This window comes from Lissotriton vulgaris, chromosome 1_1 (genome assembly GCF_964263255.1).
Source record: "Lissotriton vulgaris chromosome 1_1, aLisVul1.2, whole genome shotgun sequence".
In the NCBI taxonomy this organism is placed as follows: domain Eukaryota; kingdom Metazoa; phylum Chordata; class Amphibia; order Caudata; family Salamandridae; genus Lissotriton; species Lissotriton vulgaris.
Window position 1 is genome coordinate 2,055,280,796 of NC_141685.1, and position 22,051 is coordinate 2,055,302,846.

At 41.1% G+C, this 22,051-nt stretch overlaps 1 protein-coding gene across 2 annotated transcripts in view; it reads right to left on the reverse strand.

Moving 5' to 3' along the window:
- Nucleotides 1–22,051, reverse strand: part of PDE3A (phosphodiesterase 3A) — a 1,268,538-nt gene that overhangs the window by 19,955 nt on the left and 1,226,532 nt on the right. For both annotated transcript variants that reach the window (XM_086920567.1, XM_086920572.1), the window contains one exon: nucleotides 7,760–8,006. In XM_086920567.1, the coding sequence (XP_086776693.1) occupies nucleotides 7,760–8,006 (247 nt within the window). The remainder of the gene's footprint in view (nucleotides 1–7,759; nucleotides 8,007–22,051) is intronic.

The following is a 22,051-nucleotide window of genomic DNA, read 5'->3' on the forward strand; positions in this document are numbered from 1 at the left end:
TTATCTTACGTAGATGATATCTATCTCACAGACGACGACTTGGATACTCACTTGAAATATACATAATACAGGTATAAATATTACCAACGTTGCCTTAAGCAAACGCTGTTTCGCTGAAGCTGCTAGCTGCCTCAATGCCATCGCTGCTGAAGAAGCTACTGTTATGCTGATGATACCATAGCTGCTATCGCTACTGCTATCGCTGCTAACTAGCGAACAATGGTGTGGTGAACTTAGGAGCTGAACAGCCGTCCCCTGCAAGAGCCCAGCAGATGCTAGCTGCCCGCGGACGCTGCCCCTCCTCCTCCTCCTCGACACGCTGAGAGAGACGCTGTCTTTTCTCCTGCAGAGAAATCCAGCTCCGGCGTTTCCAAGCCACTCTTGCGAGTGACTGGGATATCGACCCCCTGAAGGAGATACCAGACCTCCATCATTCTATTCCAGAGGTATGGTGTTGACTAAACCCTTAGAGAGAATTCTTGAAGCAAACCTTGGCAAAACCAACTTAACTTAAAGCTACTTACTTACTCCCCTCCCAAGTATTAGGCTTAGGTCAGGTACACTGGGGTAGGCGTAGTTAGAAGCACCAGTTGAGTATTTTAGCCTAATGTATATATGAATGTATATATGTTTTATTCATTTTAAACCATTGTATGGCTAAGAAACCATATCAATGCTTTTACAGTATTATTTTGCAATACTCATCTTACTGTACGTGCTTTTTATAATAACAAGTCTTGCAATTGTGGCAATTCATTTCTCTTGTACGAGAAGAAAGACTGTTCAATAAATGTTACCCTTTATTGACAACACCCGTCTCTCTATTCTCTACATATTGTGAAAGTAAACTGCACAACTACTGACTGAGTAAAATAACCGTCTATTGTTTCACACGACCCTAGAGATTGACTCTTATCTGAGGAGCAAAGTTGTCATGTTGCACGGTTGTTGGAAAACTGAATCCCTTCTTGGCTGTGCCAGGGAAGCTGATTACTTCTCATTCATTCAAGAAAGTTTCCATTGACCTCTGAGCTAGTTGGTAACAAACTCAATTAAGTTTAGCATAGTCAGTGGAGGCCTGGAAGATCCGCACTTATACGTCGATACTACTGTTTATGTTATTCCAATGCACAGGGCCTATTGGGAAAATAGGAACTACACTACAAGTCCACGACAAAATGCCAAGAATCACATGTGCTCACCCTAACTCATGAAGCAACGCCCATGAGTTCAAGGCTTCAAGAACAGGAAGGAAGGAAAAGAAGGAATATTAGGGTGGTGGGATCCCGGAGGGGGCAGAGGGCTCCATCACAGACCTCTTTTTGGAGGACTTCATTTTGACAGTCCAACTTTTTCGCATTTGAGAGAGTGCACAGAGCCTCAGTGTCGCCTAGGCCGGGGGCTCCTCCTCGTACGAGCATCACAAAAATGTTCAACTACCCCAACCGGGATGCAGAGCGAAAGGAGACATACACTACTAAACTACCCTGGTCCACTTCTTCCCTGACTTTACATTACAAGTGCAGTACCAACAGAGGAGCTTTGAGAAAGTGAAGAGGGTACTCAGAGAGAGATAAATCAAAATGCATGATTCCCTTCCCAGCAAAGCTTTGTGTAATTGCAGAGAAAACCTGGGAGTGGCTGGAGGGATGGAGTACAGTTGGTCGAAACAGAGGCAAGAGACTGGGACGCAACCACAGGAGATTGGATTGAAGCAAGGACTCAGGAGAGTCACAGGAAAAGAAGACAGTGGAGACATCGGCGGACATGCTGCAGGTGGACGGAGGGAGTGAAATGAGTTAATGGACTGGGTCATCTGGATGGTAAGTGTGCATGGGGTTCAATACTGAAACTGAGTGAGTGCAAAAGCCCAGGCGGCCTTAAAGTGCCAGAAACAACACAAAGGAACTGGAAATGGAATGCCCAACATTCCACCCTGGACATAACCATTCTGGGACAATTGGGGACTAAAGGGAGAGATGGGTCTTGTAGGGGTTTGAAAAAAGTGACAAGTTGTCTGGTTATCTTTGCGGTGCCGAGACACCCCCTATTGTAGTTATTCTATGTTATTGTGTGGGTGACAGGCTACATGATGGGTAGTTGAGGAAAGCACAACCTATTTAGCAGGGTAGCGGGGGTAGAGGGGTCAGAGTTGGGGAATGGGGAATAGTTATGGAAGTATTATAGATAGACAGCGCAGTGCTCAGACAGAGAGTAGAGTGAGAGGGTGCTGGGGGAAGTGGCAAGACCTTATCGAAGTCGGGAGTGTCCGATGTGGGGGTAAAAGTCTCTTATCATATTTATGCCTGAACATCAAGCACAGTTAATGAAAATATGGTCCTGGAATGTCAACAGCCTTAATGGCAGGATAAATCATACAGTGGCAATGCAATTCATTAAGAAACATACCCCAGATATTATTATATTACAAGAAACACACTTGAAAGACAACCATTTAAAGGCATTAGACAGATTTGGGTATACCCTGATGGTGCACGCTGGTTACTGCTCCAGTGGAGTGGGAGTATTATGTAAAAGAATGCTCCTCTTTATTCCAGTGCAAGCTTGGACATATCCTTTGGGTAGGTTTGTGGTGGTAAGCGGCCAGAGGGAGGGGCAGACCATTAATTTCTGCTTGGTGTACGTCACACGTAGGCTTCAGACCCCCACGCTAGACAAGCTGGGCCCACCACTCCTAGGGCAGCCCCCATGGTGATTGATATTGGGTGGTGATATTAACAATGTGGTTTTGATAGAGTTGGATGTTTTGGTGAGCAACATCGGGGAGGAAGGTGGTCACACTGGGGGACTTCCTCTTGGCCATGGGTCTAGGCAATGTCAGGTGACACCAACATCCCAGTCTTAGACAGTATACCCACTTGTCAACGGCCCACAGAAGCCTCACCAGGGCTTTTTAAGGGAGCCACACATATAGCACTGTGAAGGTCAAGCGGGAGGGTCCTACGCAGGATCATGTTCTGCCCCCGCCAATCGATCCATGGTACTTAAAAGATGTACAATTTAAAACCAGCATGAGAAAATGCACTGAGCAATTTTTTGCAGGGAACCTAGGGTCAGTGATGATGTGGGAGGCATTCAAAATGGTGATTAGAGGCCACGCCCAGGCCCAGATAGGGACAATGAAAACAGAAAAGAAATTGCAATGTCATACCCTTGCAAGTAATATATCAAACCTGGAGGCCCGCGCAGCGGGGGAGAGGGGATGCCCTTAGAGTTGAGACACCACCTAGGCTTGTGCCAGGGAGAGTTACAGGAGTTAGTGGAGGACAGTGCCAGTGTGAAGGCACTAGCTGCTCAGCACAGAATATACGAGGTAGGAGACAAGGCCAAAAAATGATTGCCATGGCTAGAAAATAGGAAGATATTGAGTTGATGGTTCTCAGGAATAGTAGATAATATAGGACATAGACATGAGACGGGGAAAGAGATAGGAGAGGCGTTTGCTGTATATTATGAAACACTATACACATCCTCATCCAGGAACACGGAGTTGGACTGTAAGGACTTCCTACAAGACATAACCTTACCTGCCCCAGGCTGCAGAGGATAGGGAAAGGTTGGAGGGAGACCTGACAATGGAGGAAATCAGTTCAGCCGCCTGTGTTCTGCAGTCTGGGAATATGATGGGGGCCAATGGCACGCCAGTGGAACTCTTCAAATGTATGCTTCACAAAACCACGCCACACCTCCTCAATATGTTTAATTGAGCTAAAATGATAGGTGTCCTGCTGCTGGACAGCACTGATAGTTGTAATACCCAAAGAAGGCAAACCCCAGATGAATTGTGGGTACAGACCGATCTCCCTCCTCAATTATGATGCAAAGGTTTTGGCGAAGGCCCTGTCCATGCGCCTATGTGTGGTGATTCCCTCTCTCATCAATCCAGACCACTCAGGATTCATGCCGCATAAGCGGTCCAGGCTGAACCTGTGTAGATTATTCAGGATCCTATACGTAATGGAGGCAAGTTATTGGACCCTGGCCCTTCTGTCCTTGGTTGCCAGAATGGCCTTTGATAGCATGGAATGGTGCTACCTGCTAGCAGTCCTGCACCGCCTAGTGTTTGGGCCGAATTTCACCAGCTGGGTGAAACTGCTATACGAACAACCACTGGCCAGGGTAAGAGTCAATTCGCTGGTGTTCCCGGTGTTCTTCTTACAGAAAGGAATGGGACAGGGGTGCCCCCTGTCCCCGATTTTATTTTCCTTAGCCCTGGAGTCCCAGGCAGCATGGTACGACAAGACCCATTGATATGGAGTATACCAGTGGGAGATGAATGAGATGAGTGAATATCCTTGTTTGTGGACGACATTCTACTGTACATTAAGAGACCATAGCAGTCCATAGACAGTATATTACAAATATTCAGCATCTTTGGGGACTATTCAGGGTATTGCATAAACTGGGATAACTCCCTGCCATTTCCACTGGTTGGTGGGGCCCCAAGACTGATATTTAGGAGTGAGGTTCCCCTAGGGACGAATACCTGGGGGTCTACATAACAAGAGATCCCCGGGAATTTTACAAGCGGATCTTAGCAACCCGCATAGTCATAAGGGACGCCCAGCATTAGCAATAATTGCCATTTACATTAATGGGCAATGTGGCCCAATTTAAGATGATGACACTTCCACGTCTGATGTATATTTTGCATTACACAGATTTCTGCCAAAAAAATTTAAAGGTAGAAGCCAAGATGCGGACCATACGGTGGAGCGGGAGAACACCGCGCATAGCTCTGCACAAGTTGCAAAGGGGTATTTATGAGGGTAGACTGGTGATTCCAGACATCAAGATATAATACTGGGCCTCCCAAATGGTCACAGTCAGTGGTTGGGTCTTTGGGGATTGGGCGAAGCCTGCACATAGAGTCGACAGGTCAGTCACTGGGGCCAAGGGCTACCTCCCTTTGCTATACGACAAGAAAGTGGAGTGGGGTCTCCTGGCACACATACGTATGGTAGCAAGGTCCTGGTAGGCAGCGACAAAGTATCTGGCTGGGAGGGCAGGCTAATTGTGATGAACCTGCTGTGGGATAGTGATCAGCTTGGCATGGCGGGAAGGCTTTGCAGTTTTGAATAATGGGAACATCTTCGCGTGGAAAAATTGGGTGATGCCTGGAGAGGGCAGGCATATGTGGCATTTGCCAACCTTCAACAGGAAGGAGTTATGGGAAAGGGGAGTGGTTGATGTATATGTAGTTGGGGCATGCACTTCCAGGCCATACATGCAAGAAGGAAGAACTAGCAGAAGCATCCCCCTGAGACGACCGACTGTTGAAGGACCCTTCAGAGGAAAAAGTGATAGCACTAGTATACAGGAAAGTAGTGAACAACAGCATGGGGGTGGCATGGACCCCATTGATGACAAAGATTTTTGGGGGTTTTACAGGCCCTGAGAGAGGTAGCGATAAGCTCCTGATTCCAACTAATTCAATTAAAGATTGTTCATCGAATATACTATTCTCGAACTTTTGGATATCGACTGGGCCACACGGAGAATGCCTTATGTCATAGCGAGTGTGGGCGGAAGGGGACCTTCTATCATGGGAATGTCAGGGGTGAAGGTCCCAGTTGAGCCAAAGTGTTTCTTGTTATTGATCCCAGAGTACGAGACCTGGCCTGAATATATAAAGTTATGGCTGACGTTAGCCGCGGTGGTGGCAAAGTGTAGCACCACAATGAACTGGGGGGCACCCGCCCTACAGAAAGCAGTGGACTGGACAACTAAATTAGGCTGGTGCTGGCAGGCAGAGCACATGATATACTTGAGAAGAACGTGTCCAAAGAAATGGGAAAAGATTAGGGGAGCTGGCAGGCTTATTGAGGACTCTAGAGGGGATTAGTAGGATATGCTGTAACTGTTACCACACTACATTGATTATTCTTTCATTGATTATTGAAACAAATAAATATATAATTTAATGAGTGGAATAAGATGCGTGAAAATTGTATCACTGGTGTACTATTAGTTGAGCATACTGAAATAAAAAGAGCAAAATAAATAAATAAAATTACTTTGACATTCAAACTTATACTGATAGGATGCAAATGAAGTTACATGTTAACATTTAAATAATATATCAAGATGTTTGGATTATTATTCTGTTGGGGGGCCATTGTAGATACAAAGTTTGCCAGTATAAAGATATCTTGTGGAAGAAATAAACTGTAACCTTTAAACAGCTGGGGAACAAAAGTCATCGGCATTGGTGTTAGTTTCTTTACTTCTTAAAGCGTTAAGATGTTCAGTAGACTTCTCCGTAATGCCTATCTATGCACATTTAGAAAACCTTTTCACTCCACTATGATGTCTTGTCATGTGATCATCTATAGTCATTATGATTTCATGCACCAAATTAAAATATCCCAGCAGCAATGTGTGAGGAGAGGAAAACCTCTTTTCTGGCTGGGGAAAATTCTGAGCTTCACTGAATGACTTTTTAACTGGAGCAATACAAAACATAAACCTTAGAAATATGAAGTGAAGGACACAACTACCTACTCAAATGACATCTAGTCAAATTGTTATAAAATGTTATTGAATCACTCTTATGCTTGGATACCAACTGCAGTAGATCAAATTGTTAAGCTGTCTTAGAGAGAGGTCAGAATATTGGTGTGAGCTTTGACTGAGCTTAAACAAAGCCCAAACAGGACTTAGGAAAAGGATGTGGTCTCCTGGCTAGACTGCTGACTTTGGGGCTGGGAAACGAAGGTTCGAGCCTCAGACTCGACTCCACATCCTGTGATTCTGGGAAAATCACTTAATCTCCCCGTGCCTACCAAAAAACATAAATATGTCCTTGTGTAACGCAACTGGTGCTCATGTAAAGCACTCCAATACTTTCGAGTCGAGTTTGCGCTATATAAATCTGCAACCCCCCCCCCCCCCTAAAAACGGACTCCTTAAAATGGTTTCTGCGAGGAATCGCTGGCTTACCCTTGGTTCTTTGGCTTAGGGAACAAGACCCGCCTCAGAGAAATGCATGTGGTACACGCACAGCAGCTTACCAAAATGCCAAAACATTCAGAAAATAAAGAGTGTAAAATATCACATAGTGAAGGACATCATGAACCTCTGGGTAAAAACAAGTTTCGATCTGTCCTTCATTTTACAGTTTAATCAATGAAGATAAAATGTGTTATTTTAAAAAAAACGTACACACCAATCACTATCATTCCTTTGTATGCTCGCTGGTTCTCTTAAAATTGGACTACACAAAAGTAATTTATACTGGCTCACATTAATTTAAAAAAAATCTTAAAAAACTTCAAAACCATGGAGTTGGATCCGTTTTCAGATTATACACGTCTTCAGATATATGTAATGGGTGCAGTCATGAGTATATAGGTTCCTATTCATTGAGAAGAATATGCCTATTTAATCACAATGTTAAAATACCAGTACTTTACGGACATTAGATATGTACAGAAAGAGCCCACTAGAGACTTGCATGTTTTTCAGGCAAGATATCATCAGAAACGTCCTACCATTTAAAGGCAATTTCGCTAGATCTCTCTGAGTAACTTTATTGTTAGGTAAAAAAAGAAATAAACAAGCAAATCAGATTTGACTCTCAATGTTCCTCATCCTGAGACTGAGTGTAACTCTATTTTTCAAGTAATTCATTGTTGCAGCTTCAGAGTGTTATTTTTACTGTTGAATTCCACATAAGGTCCATTAGAGATACTTCCATTACTTGACAGAAGATATGTAATAGTAAACAAATCCTTACCCGTTGATGTCTCTGAACACTCTGATGTAGTCTCCTCAGCTGTTTCTTCTTCATCATTTTCATCCGTATCTCCAGACTCATCGCTGTCCTCCACCCATTTTCCTGGAATGAGTCCTGCTGAGTCATATGAGTTACAAAGTGGTCCAACAATGTGCGTTATAAAGGATTCCTGAAGCTTGGCTAACTGAGGAGCTGAGCGGTCCATGAAGGGACTTATTGGTAAGCCAAGGCTTGATTCCTCATCACCCTGGAGATCAGAAATATAACAAAATGTTAGCTGTTACCTTGTTATGACATATTTTTCTTGTTTGTAGGTATTTCTTTAGCCTGAGGTGTCATTTCGAAACGCAGTAAGCTGCAGGTATGATCCATAAAATGAATGAACACAATTTTGAGTAAATAACTTTTTTTGTGCCATGCCTGAATTTAAAGGGTGATCATGCTTAATTTCAAGGACTTGCTATGGGGCAAGCAGCCAAATCAAAATCCACAGCTCAAAAATTTGGTAGAGGAGAAAGTCATTGAAACAAAGTAACAGTTCTGAGCTATGTTGAGGATATGAAAATTGATCAAAGACAAGCACAGAAAAAAGTTAATAAAATACATTTGGACTCTATTCATCATCAACAGCTTGGGGCACAACTGCACCGATTAGACATGTGGAAGAAATAAAATAGGCCTTTTAAATATGTAGGAGCCTGGTGCATATCAACTTGCTGCATATTAACTGGTCCACCAGTTAGCAAATGCTACAGTGATGGTAGCTCGTAGGACACAGCACAGCAGAATATGCACATGTAAGCCCATCATGGTTTTAGTTTAAAGTGAGGGGATATTAATTCCAGTGCTGTTCTGTTCACTTATGTTATATTGTGTACTGTTCACTTGTTTTACGCTCGGTGGAAGTTTTACACTGTAAATGCTACCAATCGTTGGCCATCACACCAACCCAGATGATTATGGCCTTGGGATTAATCCTCTTCTCACAGCTGTTTCCCAGTGTCCCTTGCTCTAACTACATCGTTCCAGGGTAGCGTGGTGCTCTTCACAGTTAGTATATTTAGCATACTGTACAGGTTATGTTTGTGTAATGCTAATCTTTCTGTGCATCTCTGACTGTGTTAGAATGTACAGAACATGGAATGTGATTATGCAATGAAAAGGAACCTGGGATTCAGTGCTTGCTGGTCTCCTGGGCCCTTTCAGATGTCTATTCTGTTACTTGTAATACATCTATTTTAAAAGTTCTATCTTGCGTCGTGGAAAAAAGTTATCTCTACGAATTTGGAGACAAGCATGGATACATATTTTATTCTCTGGTTTCCCGTTACCAACTTCGGCTGGCAGTTTTCGATGTTTCTTCACAAAGGTACTCAGGGCCCAGGGGATCCTTTTAAGACATTTTCAGTTCATGTATTTCTCATTGAGCACATTTTAATGTGAGCACATTAGCATTGTGGTGAATGGCACATTCGGACATTATTCAATGTTACATTCAGCTAAGCTATGCGACAGTTAAGGAGTGTGGTATTCTAGCGGCAGTGTGTGCTCGGATGAATAGAGCGGTTTTACAACATTTGGAAAAATGATAGACTCCTTTATGAAACTCAGTTGGACAATATACATTTTTCAGCTGGAGCCGCATAGCAGTTAAGAAGCGCGTTTTTCAAATATTGGAAGACCACAGGCGCATGGAAGAGTCTCGGGCTACACTCAATTCTACTTATAATTCTTAAACAGCATAGTTCAGGCACAGGACAGACCATGGCAAGTCTCCATATTTTTGTTTCTACCACCACTGTTACATACCATATATCTCCATAATGTTTACAGCAATGCTATCCTGAAACTGTCTACGGGAATCTGTGTTTTTTCCAAGCATCTTTCCCGGTGCAGGAGAGCTTACGCAATGTGATGTATTTACGGAACTAGACTAACCTGCAACAGTCATGGAAGTCGTACAGTGGGCCTATTAAGTGGGGATGAATCTCAATTTGCTTCTACTCAGCATGTCTATTCAATTCAGTGGCGCGCACACTGTAATCATTTCAGAAAAATGTTTTTGTTATTCTGGACCATTACAACATTTGGGGCTAGATGTAGGTAAATCATTTTTACCGATTCTAAAATACCGAATTTTACCGATTCGGTATTTTAGAATCGGTAAATCTGATGTAGGTAAATATTCGGTATTTTTTACCAAATCGGTAAGATCGGTAATTACCGAATCGGTATTTACTGATTCGGTAATTGCCATTCATTCCTATGGGCCTGGAGGCCATGTCAATGTCAATGTCAATTACCAAATCGGTAATTACCGATTCGGTAAATACCAAATAATTCAAGGGTGGCAGGGTGTCACTTTGACATCCTGATGCACCCCTGATTAGGGCTTGTGTGCCATGTGGCACACATACATGCCCTTAGGGCACAGGTGTACATGCACAGATTTGCATATACACAGGTATTCGTTATTTACCCCAACTAATAGTTGGTGGTAAATAACGAATCCTTAAAGCCCTGTGGCACTGTTTACAGTGCCACCTACATCTCAAACTACAGATTCAGTAATTTTACCGAATCAGTAGTTTTACCAAATCGGTAAATTTACCGATTCAGTAAAATTACAGATTCGGTAAAATTACTGATTCTGTATTTTAAGATACCCTATATCTCAGTATCCAAATACCGGTCAGTAACGGCAGAAAATCGGTATTTTCGTCCGTTACCGACCGGTATTTGGATACCTACATCTGGCCCTTAATCAGTGGCATGCAGACTTTGTTTTACAAACGCGTGTTGCTTCAGTGATACTCACACTTCTTCATATTGTATGTTCTTTGTTGTGCATCTACAGGGATAACATTGTATATAATTTTTACAGAAGAATAAGCAAAAAAAGGAATAATACAGATGAAAATTAGAGTACAGCTTATGCCTATGCCATAGGTTCTTATTCTTTAATTATTAATTTTATACTTTGTCTGCATAATTATTATTTTTTTCTTTCTTTTTCCATTTCCCTGGTCCTTAGTGAAGTTCATTGTTTTAAGGCAGGTAAGCTAGCAGTTAATCCTCAAAGTCCATTTTTATAAGAACCAGCTGAACCTCCAGTGAAATGGAGTTTGTAATATAGATTGTTTAATGCATATTTAGGGGCCATTGATGGTGTGAAAATTAAAGCAGATAGGAAACAAAGTCTTTTGTATTATTATCTTGGATTTTAAGGTCAAAATGTGTTTGATCATTTACCAGAATATACAGGACAGTGAAGATATGGATGAGTTTCAATTCGCTGATAAGCAATTAAGTCTGTATTTTGAAAAGAAAAGTCAACTTAGTTTTTCATAGACACACATTTTTTACGAGTGAAAAGTCCCAATTAATAAATTGACTACTATGTAACACCATTAAAAATACTAGCCAGTTATTGTGAGTTTGAAAGTTTCACATCTCAATTAATTCATGATCAAATATTTTGTAGATATCATTCCAAAAAAATATAGCGAAAACTATTGTCCTGCAAGAATCCTTCATTGGTTGAGGCTATTGATTTAGCAAAAAGTATAGAGCGTTCGGAATTGGATGCTAAACAACTAGAAACAGAAAATCCTCATATATCAGTTGTGAGTAGTAATTCTCAAAACAAAGTTGTGTGACTTGTTTATGTTGGGAGAAACAAAAAATCTATAGCAAAAGGAAAGAGGAGAATAATGTGAATGCAGGCCGAGATCAATTCAAAGTGTCTTGTTACAGATGTGGGTCTTCTTCTCATGTATCTAGTTTTAAAAATTGTCTTGCAGTCGGTCAAGAATGCTGGAGATGTAAAAAGATGGGGCATTTTGGTAAGGTATGCAGGGGTGGTAGGTCTGTTTCGGTTAGATATGTACATGATCATATTGAAAATGAAGAATCTGATGACGTTCAGAGAAAAGAAAGTGGAAGTATTAGCTTTATCTATAGATTGTGTAGATATCAACAGTGTGCAACAAGAAAAGAAATATGGTGATCCTCTGGTTCAAGTGAGTTTTGACCTTCATTCCATTTCCCTTCTTATTGAGTCAGGTGCAAGAATCACTATTATAGCACTTGAGTACAACGAGTCCTGGATGCATAAAACATTGTTACCTCCTGATGTTATAGTGACTATATTTGAAGGCAGCAGAATAAATCTCGAGGGTATTTTTGGAGTGATATTTCATTCCAAAATAAAATATAAATGTATACATGTTTAAGGATGGTGGCATCAGGCTGAATTTGGAATGATAATTAAACCCGAAGACAAGAATCCTGTATCAATTATGAACTCTGTTTTTGATAAACATTGGAAGCAAACTTACTCCATTTTTGAAAAAGAAATGTGTTGTATTAAAAAAATTCATACAACATTAAATTAAAGAAGGGAGCAATGACGGTAAAACATAAACTTCGCATTGTGCCAGATAGCATTAGAAGTGAATTGTCTCAAATGTTAAAAATATGCAAGAAGGGATTGAAAGAGTTGATGCTACACTGTGGTTATCACCCATTGTTCTGGCCAAGAAGAAGAATGATTATTTACGCATGTCAGTAGATTTAAGATCGCTAAACAATGCCCTATGGGTACAAGATTATCCGCTACCATGTATAGATGATTTGATCACATCTGTAGGTCTGTAGGTCAGTCCAAAAGGTTTATGAAGTTGGGTTTGCGAGTAGCGTACATTCAGGTAGTATTGAATGAGCAATCATGACATTTAACAGCATTTGTCACATCTGATGGTACCTTCTAATTTTGTCACATCCCATTTTGACTGGCCTCAGCGGCATCTGTGTTTCAAAAGGTGAGGAGTATGATTCTTACAAACCTGCTTAATGTAGTTGCATTTCTGTATGATATTCTTGAGCATACTGAGACAGAAGAGAAACACAATGAAGTAGTAGAAAAGGTTCTATTGACACTACAAGACAATGGTTTAGTTCTTAGAGAAGACAAGTGTAAATTTAGAGTAAACTAAATAAAATATTTGGGACACATCTTTCAAAAGAGGGGGTGAAACCAAAACCTAGCATAGTAGAAGGTATTTGAAATGTATTGGATTGTGTGAATTCTACGTAAAGTTTATTAGAAGTTTTGCGAAGATAACAGAATGTTTCAGAAATCTTTTTTTAAAAGGTACAGATTTTATCTGGACTTCTGCATGCTAAGAGAATGTTCAAGTAATTAAACAAAGTATAGGTACAGCTCCTGCACTTCAACTATATGTAGGGGGTAGAGATAAATGTGTTACAGTTGAAGCAAGTTCATATGGAAAGGGGGCCGTCTTGTTACAAACGATCAGAAAGAAAGAGGTTACCATCGGATTTGCTTCAAGAAGGATGAAAGAAGTTGAAATGAGGTATTCTGTAATAGAGAAAGACATGTTGGCTTGTGTGTGGGGTATAGCCAAGTTTAGGCATTATTTGTGGGGTAGAAAATGTTGTCTCAAAACGGACCACAAACCTTTGGTCAATATACTGTCTGGGAACAAGATAAGAAAAGCTACAGCCAGGTTGGCAAGGTTATATACAAAATTATGAGAATTTAATTTTTGCAGGCGAAAAAATGTGAAAGCTCATTTTTTGTCCAGTTTACCAATTGAAAACAGCGAAACAGATTCTAGGGAACAGGAAGAAATTGAGGAATGAACCATTGCCAGTGTTGAAGACATAGTAATTAGCTCAAACGTGGAGGAGTGCATCAATGCTGTGAAAGCTGATGCAGTTCTCAATCAAGTAGTGAAGTTGGTGATGCCAGGTTATCCTAAAGAGGAGTCACTATTTGTTGATTTGCAACCTTATTGGAAGGTGTGTAATGAATATTCACTAGAAAATAGCAAGTTGGTTAGAGATGGTAAGTTAATTCCTCCTACTTGTTTAAGACATAAAATATTAGAGACAGTTCATTCCGGCCATTTAGGAATTTTGGCAACCAAACACAGAGTCAGAAATTATTTTTGGTGGCCCTGTATGAACAGAGAATTGTACATGTTGGTTAGAGATTGTGTGCAGTGTTCTTACAGTAACAAATATTTGGCAACAGTTACGCCCATTCCCATACCGGTTATCTTTCCAGACAAAGTATGGCAAAGAGTAGCAGTGGATTTCCTAGGACCATTTCATATTTTACCAAACAACATGAAGTATTTTGTGGTTTTGACTGATCACCCATCAAGGTGGGTGGAGGTGAGAGGTATCTCAGAACCAAAAACCAAGTCTGTAATTCGTTTTTTGCAAGATGTATTTTACAGAGAAGGGGTTCCTCAAGAGCTCATAACAGATAATGGTGTGCAATTTACTTCTGATGCCACGGATGAATTTGTGAACAAAATGGGGATTAAACACTTACGTACACCTTTATATCATCCCCAAGCCACTGGCAAAATCGAAAGATTCAATAGAGTATTTTTGGCATGCATACAAAGTGCTGTAAAAGTGCTATACAAGCTAAGGTTGATTGGTAGTACAGTTGTTTCAACATTGAATCCTTTCTTGATAGCGGCTTTCTTTGAGGAAGAAATTGATGATTCTTATGAATCGGTTAAAGCCAATAGTGTCAGTGATGAATTCAATAAAAGAGTTTGTAAAAAAAATTACAAATGCAAAGGAAAAGTCGTTCCATTTTGTTTAAGGTGGGGGATGGTGTTAGAGTCAAAGTTCCCTTGTTATTGCAAAAAGGGAAATAAGGGAAATCACAATTCACAGAACCAACCATTATATTGGAAGTCAGAGGTCAAGCTGTGAGAAACTGTCATGGGAAATGGTGGAACATGGCACGCATTGTTAAAGAAGCAGAGTAAGGAATGATGTCAGCAAAGAAGGGTCTTTGGAAAATCAAGTAACATCTAGGATGAGAATAAGTATAAGAGCAAGGAAATTACCAAGAAAATTGTATGACTAATTGTCACTTTTGTCTTTACTATGTTGTAATAAGGTTTATAAATTTTTTTTTGGGGGGGGGGAGAGGGAGATATGTGGTGTTATTCACAGTGAATATATTAAGCATACTGTGCACATTATGTTTGTGTAATGCTAGTCTTCCTGTGCCTCTTTGACTGAGTTAGAATGAACAGTACTCCTGGGGCCCCTTTCAGACATTTATTCTATTACTTGTAATAAACCTATTTTACAATTTCATCCATCTTGGGTCCTGGAAAGTGTTATCTCTACAAGTAGTCCCTCCCCTTCTTGTACCTGTTCCTTTTTAACCTGAATTCAATAAGACTTATAAAATAAATTAAAACAACTTGCAAGTGTGGCTTTTAACTTAAAACGGGAGTCAGATCAATTGTCTGTGGTAATGCTTGTTCCAATTTGGGAACTCTTTTTCCGGGCACATGGGGAGGACCTTGGACCCACACCATATTCCTCTTCCCTCACACTTCTTTAGTGTTAAAGCCTACCTTTCTCCACCTTTTTCCCCAATGCCCACCACCTTTTTAGGTCTTGCGCCTAGCGTTGCTGTGCGCAGCACTGTCGCGCAGCGCAAGACCTCATGTAGGGGTTCTGAAAGCTGACCACACGCTCTTGCATGTGGTTTTACTTTTGTGGGCTGCAATTGGCTTTAGCATGTGTTTTTTTTACATTATAGAGCACACAATTGGGCAAAGGCGGGCGCATGTCCCACCTTTGCTCTGCCCACTTCCCATTGGCTGTCTGTTACATGCAGCAGCGCGCGTTCGCCTCGCTGCTGCACTCCCTCACCCGCGCTCCTTTCCCCCCTCTCCTCTGTGGTAACCGTGTACCATTGGTTTATAATCACCAAAGCCTCCCTTTAAAATGACATGCTCTATCCCTTTCACTTTTTTTAGTTTTTCTCTCTTTTGCATGACAAATATATGACAGGGCTTTGCTGAATGAATGACATAGTGGCTGTCATTATAATTCCTTGAAACCAACATTAATTCTTATTAATGCAGTTGGATGAATTGAGGAGCCAGGAAGATCGCCGGCTGAACTCAGCTTCCGCTCTGAATGCCTCACCATCAAGTCCTTATGATATAGCTCAATTGTGTGCCTCGTTTACTTTTGTCACTGGTTCCTTTGTCAGTGCTGGAAATAATATCAGCAATTGGAAATTACCTAGACAGTCACAGGACTGCATGACTCATCGGGCTACGCCATGAATACTAAACAAACTCAAAGGGAGCACACTTTTTACAGACACAGATTTCGAAACTGGTACAGAGGCCGCTGTAGCAACAGTGTAATATTTTCTTCATGGCTCTCATTCTGCTTGTGCCCGGAAAGTTCAGGGTCACGGCGAAACTCAAACTTGGATTGCCTTCCAATTATCACTGCTTTGTTGTATTGAATGCTGAAATGTTTTCACAATGTCCAAAGGGACGTAGTTTACCTCTCGGCTATTCATGGATAAGCAATACAGACATGAGGCACAATCACGTACGTCACACTGGTGCCAGCAAGATGACATCGGCTCCTGGCTATTTAGTATCGGTTTCGAGCAATTTTTCCTCTGTGCCAGGAAGTTCTGCAGTGACGTTTGTAGTGATGGTCAGTGCAAGGTTTTAAAACACTTGGTTAGTATAAACCAAGGATAGTACAAGTGTGATGCAAATACATGAGGAAAAAAGCATTTGGAATGAAATAGGTCTCGCTTTACCGAATGTTTGAGCTATTGGTGTTGCATTATTATTAGCAATGCCAATAGCTCAAACTTTAATAATACGAGACCTATTGCATTGCAAATGCTTGTTATTTTAGGAGGCACATTTTGAAATCAGTAGATACATTTTCTTATTACCCTTTGTTTTCAATTTGTTTAAAATTAACTACATTGGTATTTTTAAATAGTTTAGATATTTATTCATAGAAATTGGCATAATAAAGTATATTGCACTTTCTTAGTACCAACATTTCTTGTATGCTTCCTCTCTGACATTGTGATGGTGTGTTTTCCTGAATATTTGTTGAAGGATTGAGTGTTTCTTTGCAGAGGAATTTATGATGTTTACTTAACACCATTGGTTCTACTTCAATCGTCTGAAGAAGGTAGACAAATTGTGTGAAAGTATGATGTTTTGAAAGTATACAACTGATTCAATAGCAGAACTCCATTGGAATGTCAATGATAATAATGCTGCATTACGATGTGTATGAAATTGGATTACTGGATGAGGGGTAAAACCATACTAATGCAGTAACCACAATTGTAGTCAGGGTGAAACACAAGCAAACCTCAAATTAGCCTGCGCTTCACCCTATGTTAGCTTGGTACAAAAGCAGTCAGGCCTAATGTAGAGGCAATGTGTAAAGTATGTATGCAGCACACAAACAGTAGTAAAGTAAAAACACAACACAAGAAAAATCTCCCACCAATTTAGAAGAGTACAATGTAATATATTATCTGAGACCGTAATTACATAAATCCAGTCAGGAAAACCAGAAATATGCAATTTTAAAGATTAAGAGGGTCCAATACCAACACCTGGTGCAAGTAAGTTAAGGTTTTCGAGGTGTCCTCCCCAAGAGGTGTTTGGACATTCCTGCTTTTCTGCCCTGACCTGAGCTTGTCTGGGGGCATGAAAGACTAGTGCCAAACCCTTTGTGACTGATTTGAGGCAGAGCCTTTGTGATGTTCATATCCTGGTGGGTCCACTCGGCCTTTCATCCATCTGAGGCGAATAAAATGAGTACCATTGATTTGGGTAGCAATAAACATCTGATATTCAGTGCTAAGATACCTACGGGTAAACGTGCGGTTTAGAAATAGACGTTATTTTATGTGCAAGAGTTGTAGGAGGCAGCTTGGCCCCCTTTTATCAAAGTCAGAGATAGCCCATCCTATTAACCCTTTGTTTCACTGTCTAGAAGCAATACACAAAGACAAACTGCCAGCTACACCTAATGATGTGACCCAGGATACAGGCTACAGGCACCAAATAGTTAGAAGAAGAAAATGCCAATATCTAAAAGTGTGGGTTCACAAATAGTGAAAGCTAGTCTCACTCAACCAAAGAAGTGCAGTCGCCTACTTTCAGCATGTAATATGAAACCGGTACAAAGCCACCACAAATGCGGACAATGTAGTGTCTGCAGCCAGACAATAGAAGGACGAATTTTCCCAGACGGAAAAACCAATTGGACACACACTGAATTTTCAAATTGTAAGACCAAAAAGGTAGTGTATGCAGTTATTTGTCCATGCAATAAAATGTATATTGGAAAGACCAATCAAGAAGTGAAGCACCACACTGTCCAAAACGAGGCAAGAACTAAAACAAACACCATTTCAGCACCTATGGTGAACGTTTTCTATCAAATGGGGCACTCTGAAAAAGATTTCAATTGGACTGTATTAAGCGTAATTCAAGCCAACCCCAGAGGCGGGGGGGGGGGGGGGAGATGTGGAAAATAAGCTGATGCGCAAAGAAGCAAACATGATTTTAAATTTCAACACAACCAGCTCAATGAAATGTCGGGGATCAATAAGTTGCAATAAAAGATCACATAACACTGCTCCTTCCTTGTTTCCACTCAGAACTCACTACATATCCCACAACCCTTTGCGCTTGCAGCTTACTATTGATTAAGTATACCTGGCTTTAAATTCATTTTACAAGCAGGCCGAAATGGTGTAAAGCTGAAGGAGTTCTGAAAGAGAGAACCAACGTCAGTATCCAACTGACAAGTAAGTGTTCATGTCGTTTTTTTTCCAGATTTAAAAAAAAGTGTGCTGTTAGCAAACGATATGACAAGAAGGTGGTTTCCCCCTCGAAGACGCCATTTCCCAAACAAGATGTTTCCTAGTTATAAAGTTTCTTTTGGTAACTTCAACAGTTTCCATTTGTCCCTACCGGCCACAGTTAACGGGTTTGAACAGTTTTACTCATTGAGAAAAAGCATTAAAACGTTGTATCAAAATTTTGCTTCCACCCATTAATAAGGAAATGCCCAAATCTTTCCTTCAGACACACGCTACAGTCAAACTCATGCTTACTAATGAAAAGGAGAAACCTGAGCACCTTTCGCTATCGGCACAAAAGTAGAAGAGTCAATGCCCCTGAAAATGATTCCTTTATGCATAAAGCACGAAAAAAAATGTGGTCCCCGCAATGAATGAAGGCTTCATACTCTAACAAAGTCCATTAATCGTCTTTCACAGCCTTCAAAAAACCTGGTAATGAGGTTCGAAGGAGCTCGAATTTTCCACACTTATAAATGATTTACTCTCAAAGGACATAGTCGTTTGAGAAAACCTTTGAAGATTTAAGGTCAACCTCGCACATCAGCGAAGACACAATTTTGTGTGAATAGTTTAAACCGCCATTAATTTAATAAAGCTCTATATTTACGAAGCCAAATATCTGTCCCCTACAGACCTGTCAGAAGAAACCATGTCATGCTCTTCTAAGGATTTTGAACCTCCTGTTCTATAAACAGACAGAGCTTGCAGAGGAAACACCTCATGAAAATCACTTACGATCGCTCAAGGTAAAATTTACATACAAGTCTAGAGGAAGGCCTTTGACATATAGAGAGTGCTTCTTATAGATCAATTCCTTTTTGCAAAATGAATAATTAAAAAACAACTTGTTTTTTCTTTTTTTCGTTGTCACGTCTTCTTTTAGAAATCACCTGAGGAGAACCCAATAAAACGGAGGTTTGAAACGTGTAGACTATTGACCATTGGGGTTTTCAAGCACAACTTACATGAATATGGTAGAAGATTAGGACTTTCCATAGAAAAGCATTTTTTCATTCATTTCCATATTAGATGGGTTTTGGAACCCCAAAGTATATACCAAGAGTGTGTAGAAAATGTTCCTCTCTGGATTTTTAAATTTAGGACTGGTTGAACACTGAATGTCTCATATGAATTTTTCTTTTTGTATGTTTTAACACTTGTTTTGCAATTCTTGTATGTAGCACACTGCTTTGTACTTTGAGAATTGCAGTTTTGAAAGTTTGTATCACTCTCTTCGTCAAGATGGGGGATGCAAACATGTGGTAAAACAGAGTCTAAGGACATGTTTAATAAATAGAATGATCTTTACAAAAAAGTGAAACATATTTAACACACACAGCAACCAATTGGTATTGCGTTTGAATGTTTATAGTGGTCCATTGTGGTTGCAGTCAAGGGCCCAACTCCTGTATGTTGATTCAACATTCTAAAAGTGTAATTTTCAGAATTGTGACTCAAAATCTGACTTTACTATTAAAGAGAGTTTTAAATTACAACACCTTAGACACCAAACTCGGCATTCAAACTTGCTCTCAATTGAAAATATCACATATTTAATGTAATAAGGTAACCTGATGTTATATTAAGGGAAAGTTAGGCCTTGCCGTTGTGAAAAATGAATTCAAGAGTTTTTCCAAGCAGGACACGTAAAACTTAAAAGTGCATGTCCAACTTCTTGAATACACTGCACCCTTCCATCTGGGCTGTTTGGGGCCTACACTTGGGGTGGCTTATATGTATTCAAAAAGGAAGGTTTAGGACTGTCAAAGGGATTTTTTTGCCAGGTCAAAATGGCAGTTCAAAACTGCACACTCAGGCTTCAATGGCCCGTCTGAGAAATGTTTAAAAGGCTACTTAAGTGGGTGGCAGAATAAGTGCCACTGGTACACTAGAAGTGAATTTATAGGCCTGGGTACATGCTGTACCAATGTAATAGGGCCTTAGAAGAAAATTAAATGTGCCAATTGGGTGTAAGCTAATGTTACCGTGTTTAAAGTGGAGAGCACAAATACTTTAGCTCTGTTTAGCAGTGGACAAGTACACAGCGTCCTAAAGCCAGCTAAAACCAGGGGGTTGAAGGCAAAAAGTTAGAAAAAACCATGCCAACAATGTCAGGTCCAACACTGTGTATCTACAAACTAGTTTATTTGGAAGACTCAGCCTTTGTATTCAATTAAGGTATTGCTTAAAGCATTAAATAACTGGATTTATATGTACAGATTTATTGGGAGTGAATTACTACATCGTAAAGTGAATGAAGTATTGTTGCATTTTATACATCAAATATAACTAATGATGTCATCAGTAACGTTACTTACATTACATCACTTGTGATACTACATAGATATGAAAGTGTGCAGTTTTGGTTTCTGCAGACTGGTGCTCCCACAAAACAATGCACAGAGGCCAATTATCCGAGGAGGAAGTGGGCTAAATTCTCCTTAGGGGAATTTAATGAAGCGCTGACATGCGGAGGCCAGCCAGGTGGAGAGGACATAGAATCGGCTGACCTGAACCTGAATAGGCGCATTACAGAGGCGCTGGATCACACTGCGCCACTCAGCCGGTCATCCGCGGGCGGCCGCACGAAGAGAACAGCCCCATGGTTTAATGGAGAGCTGCGGCTGACCAAGGCGGAATGTAAACGGGCGGAAAGATCATGGAGGGTAGCGTATGACAGTCAGGCCAGGGAACTGTTTTTAGAAAAGAGGCGGATACATCACAGGCTGATTAAGAAATTGAAGGCGGCCTTTTATGCAGGAAAAATCCTAGGGGCAAAGAACTCGGCTAAGGAGCTCTTCTGCATTTATAAGTCCTTGACAACTATAGAATCATCTGCAGACCCGGAGAACTGTTCGGTGGAATCATGTGATCGTATCGCCGACCACTTCTCTATTAAGGTTGCAAAGATCTACTCGACCTTCCCGAACCCTCCTTCTACAGGGGTAGAGCTTGATGTAACATCTGGGGGCACGGAGAGCCTGGGGCCTCTTACAAATTTCATCACCCCCCTCCTGAAGAGCTAATCAGGATATGTCTTTCTGTAAAATCTGGCTCACCTCTTGATCCGGTGTCCCCTAAACGTTTGGGGGACAGCCTGGAGGTCCTGGAACCCTACATAAGGCATGTCCTGGATGTCTCTTTTAAGACTGGCATGTTACCTAGGGGATGGAAACAGGCAGTGGTGCTCCCCCTTCGGAAGAAACCTCATATGAGTTTTGAGGTGTTAGAAAATCTGCGGCCCATCTCTCTCCTGCCTTTTATGTCTAAAGTGGCTGAGAAGGTGGTAAATGCCCAAATCATGGAATATGTGGAGGAGGCAGGGCTACTCCACACCACGCAGTTCGGCTTTAGACCTCGCCATTCGTCAGAGTCTGCCCTACTGATGGCAACAGAGCATCTGAGACAGGGTGTAGATGAGGGGCAAACAATGGCCTTGATCCTGTTGGACCTCAGCGCGGCGTTCGACACTGTAGCACATTCCACCTTGCTACAGTGTCTGAGCAGAGGTGGCATCGTTGATACAGCGCAGAGGTGGATCCAGGCCTTCTTAACTGGCAGGGGCT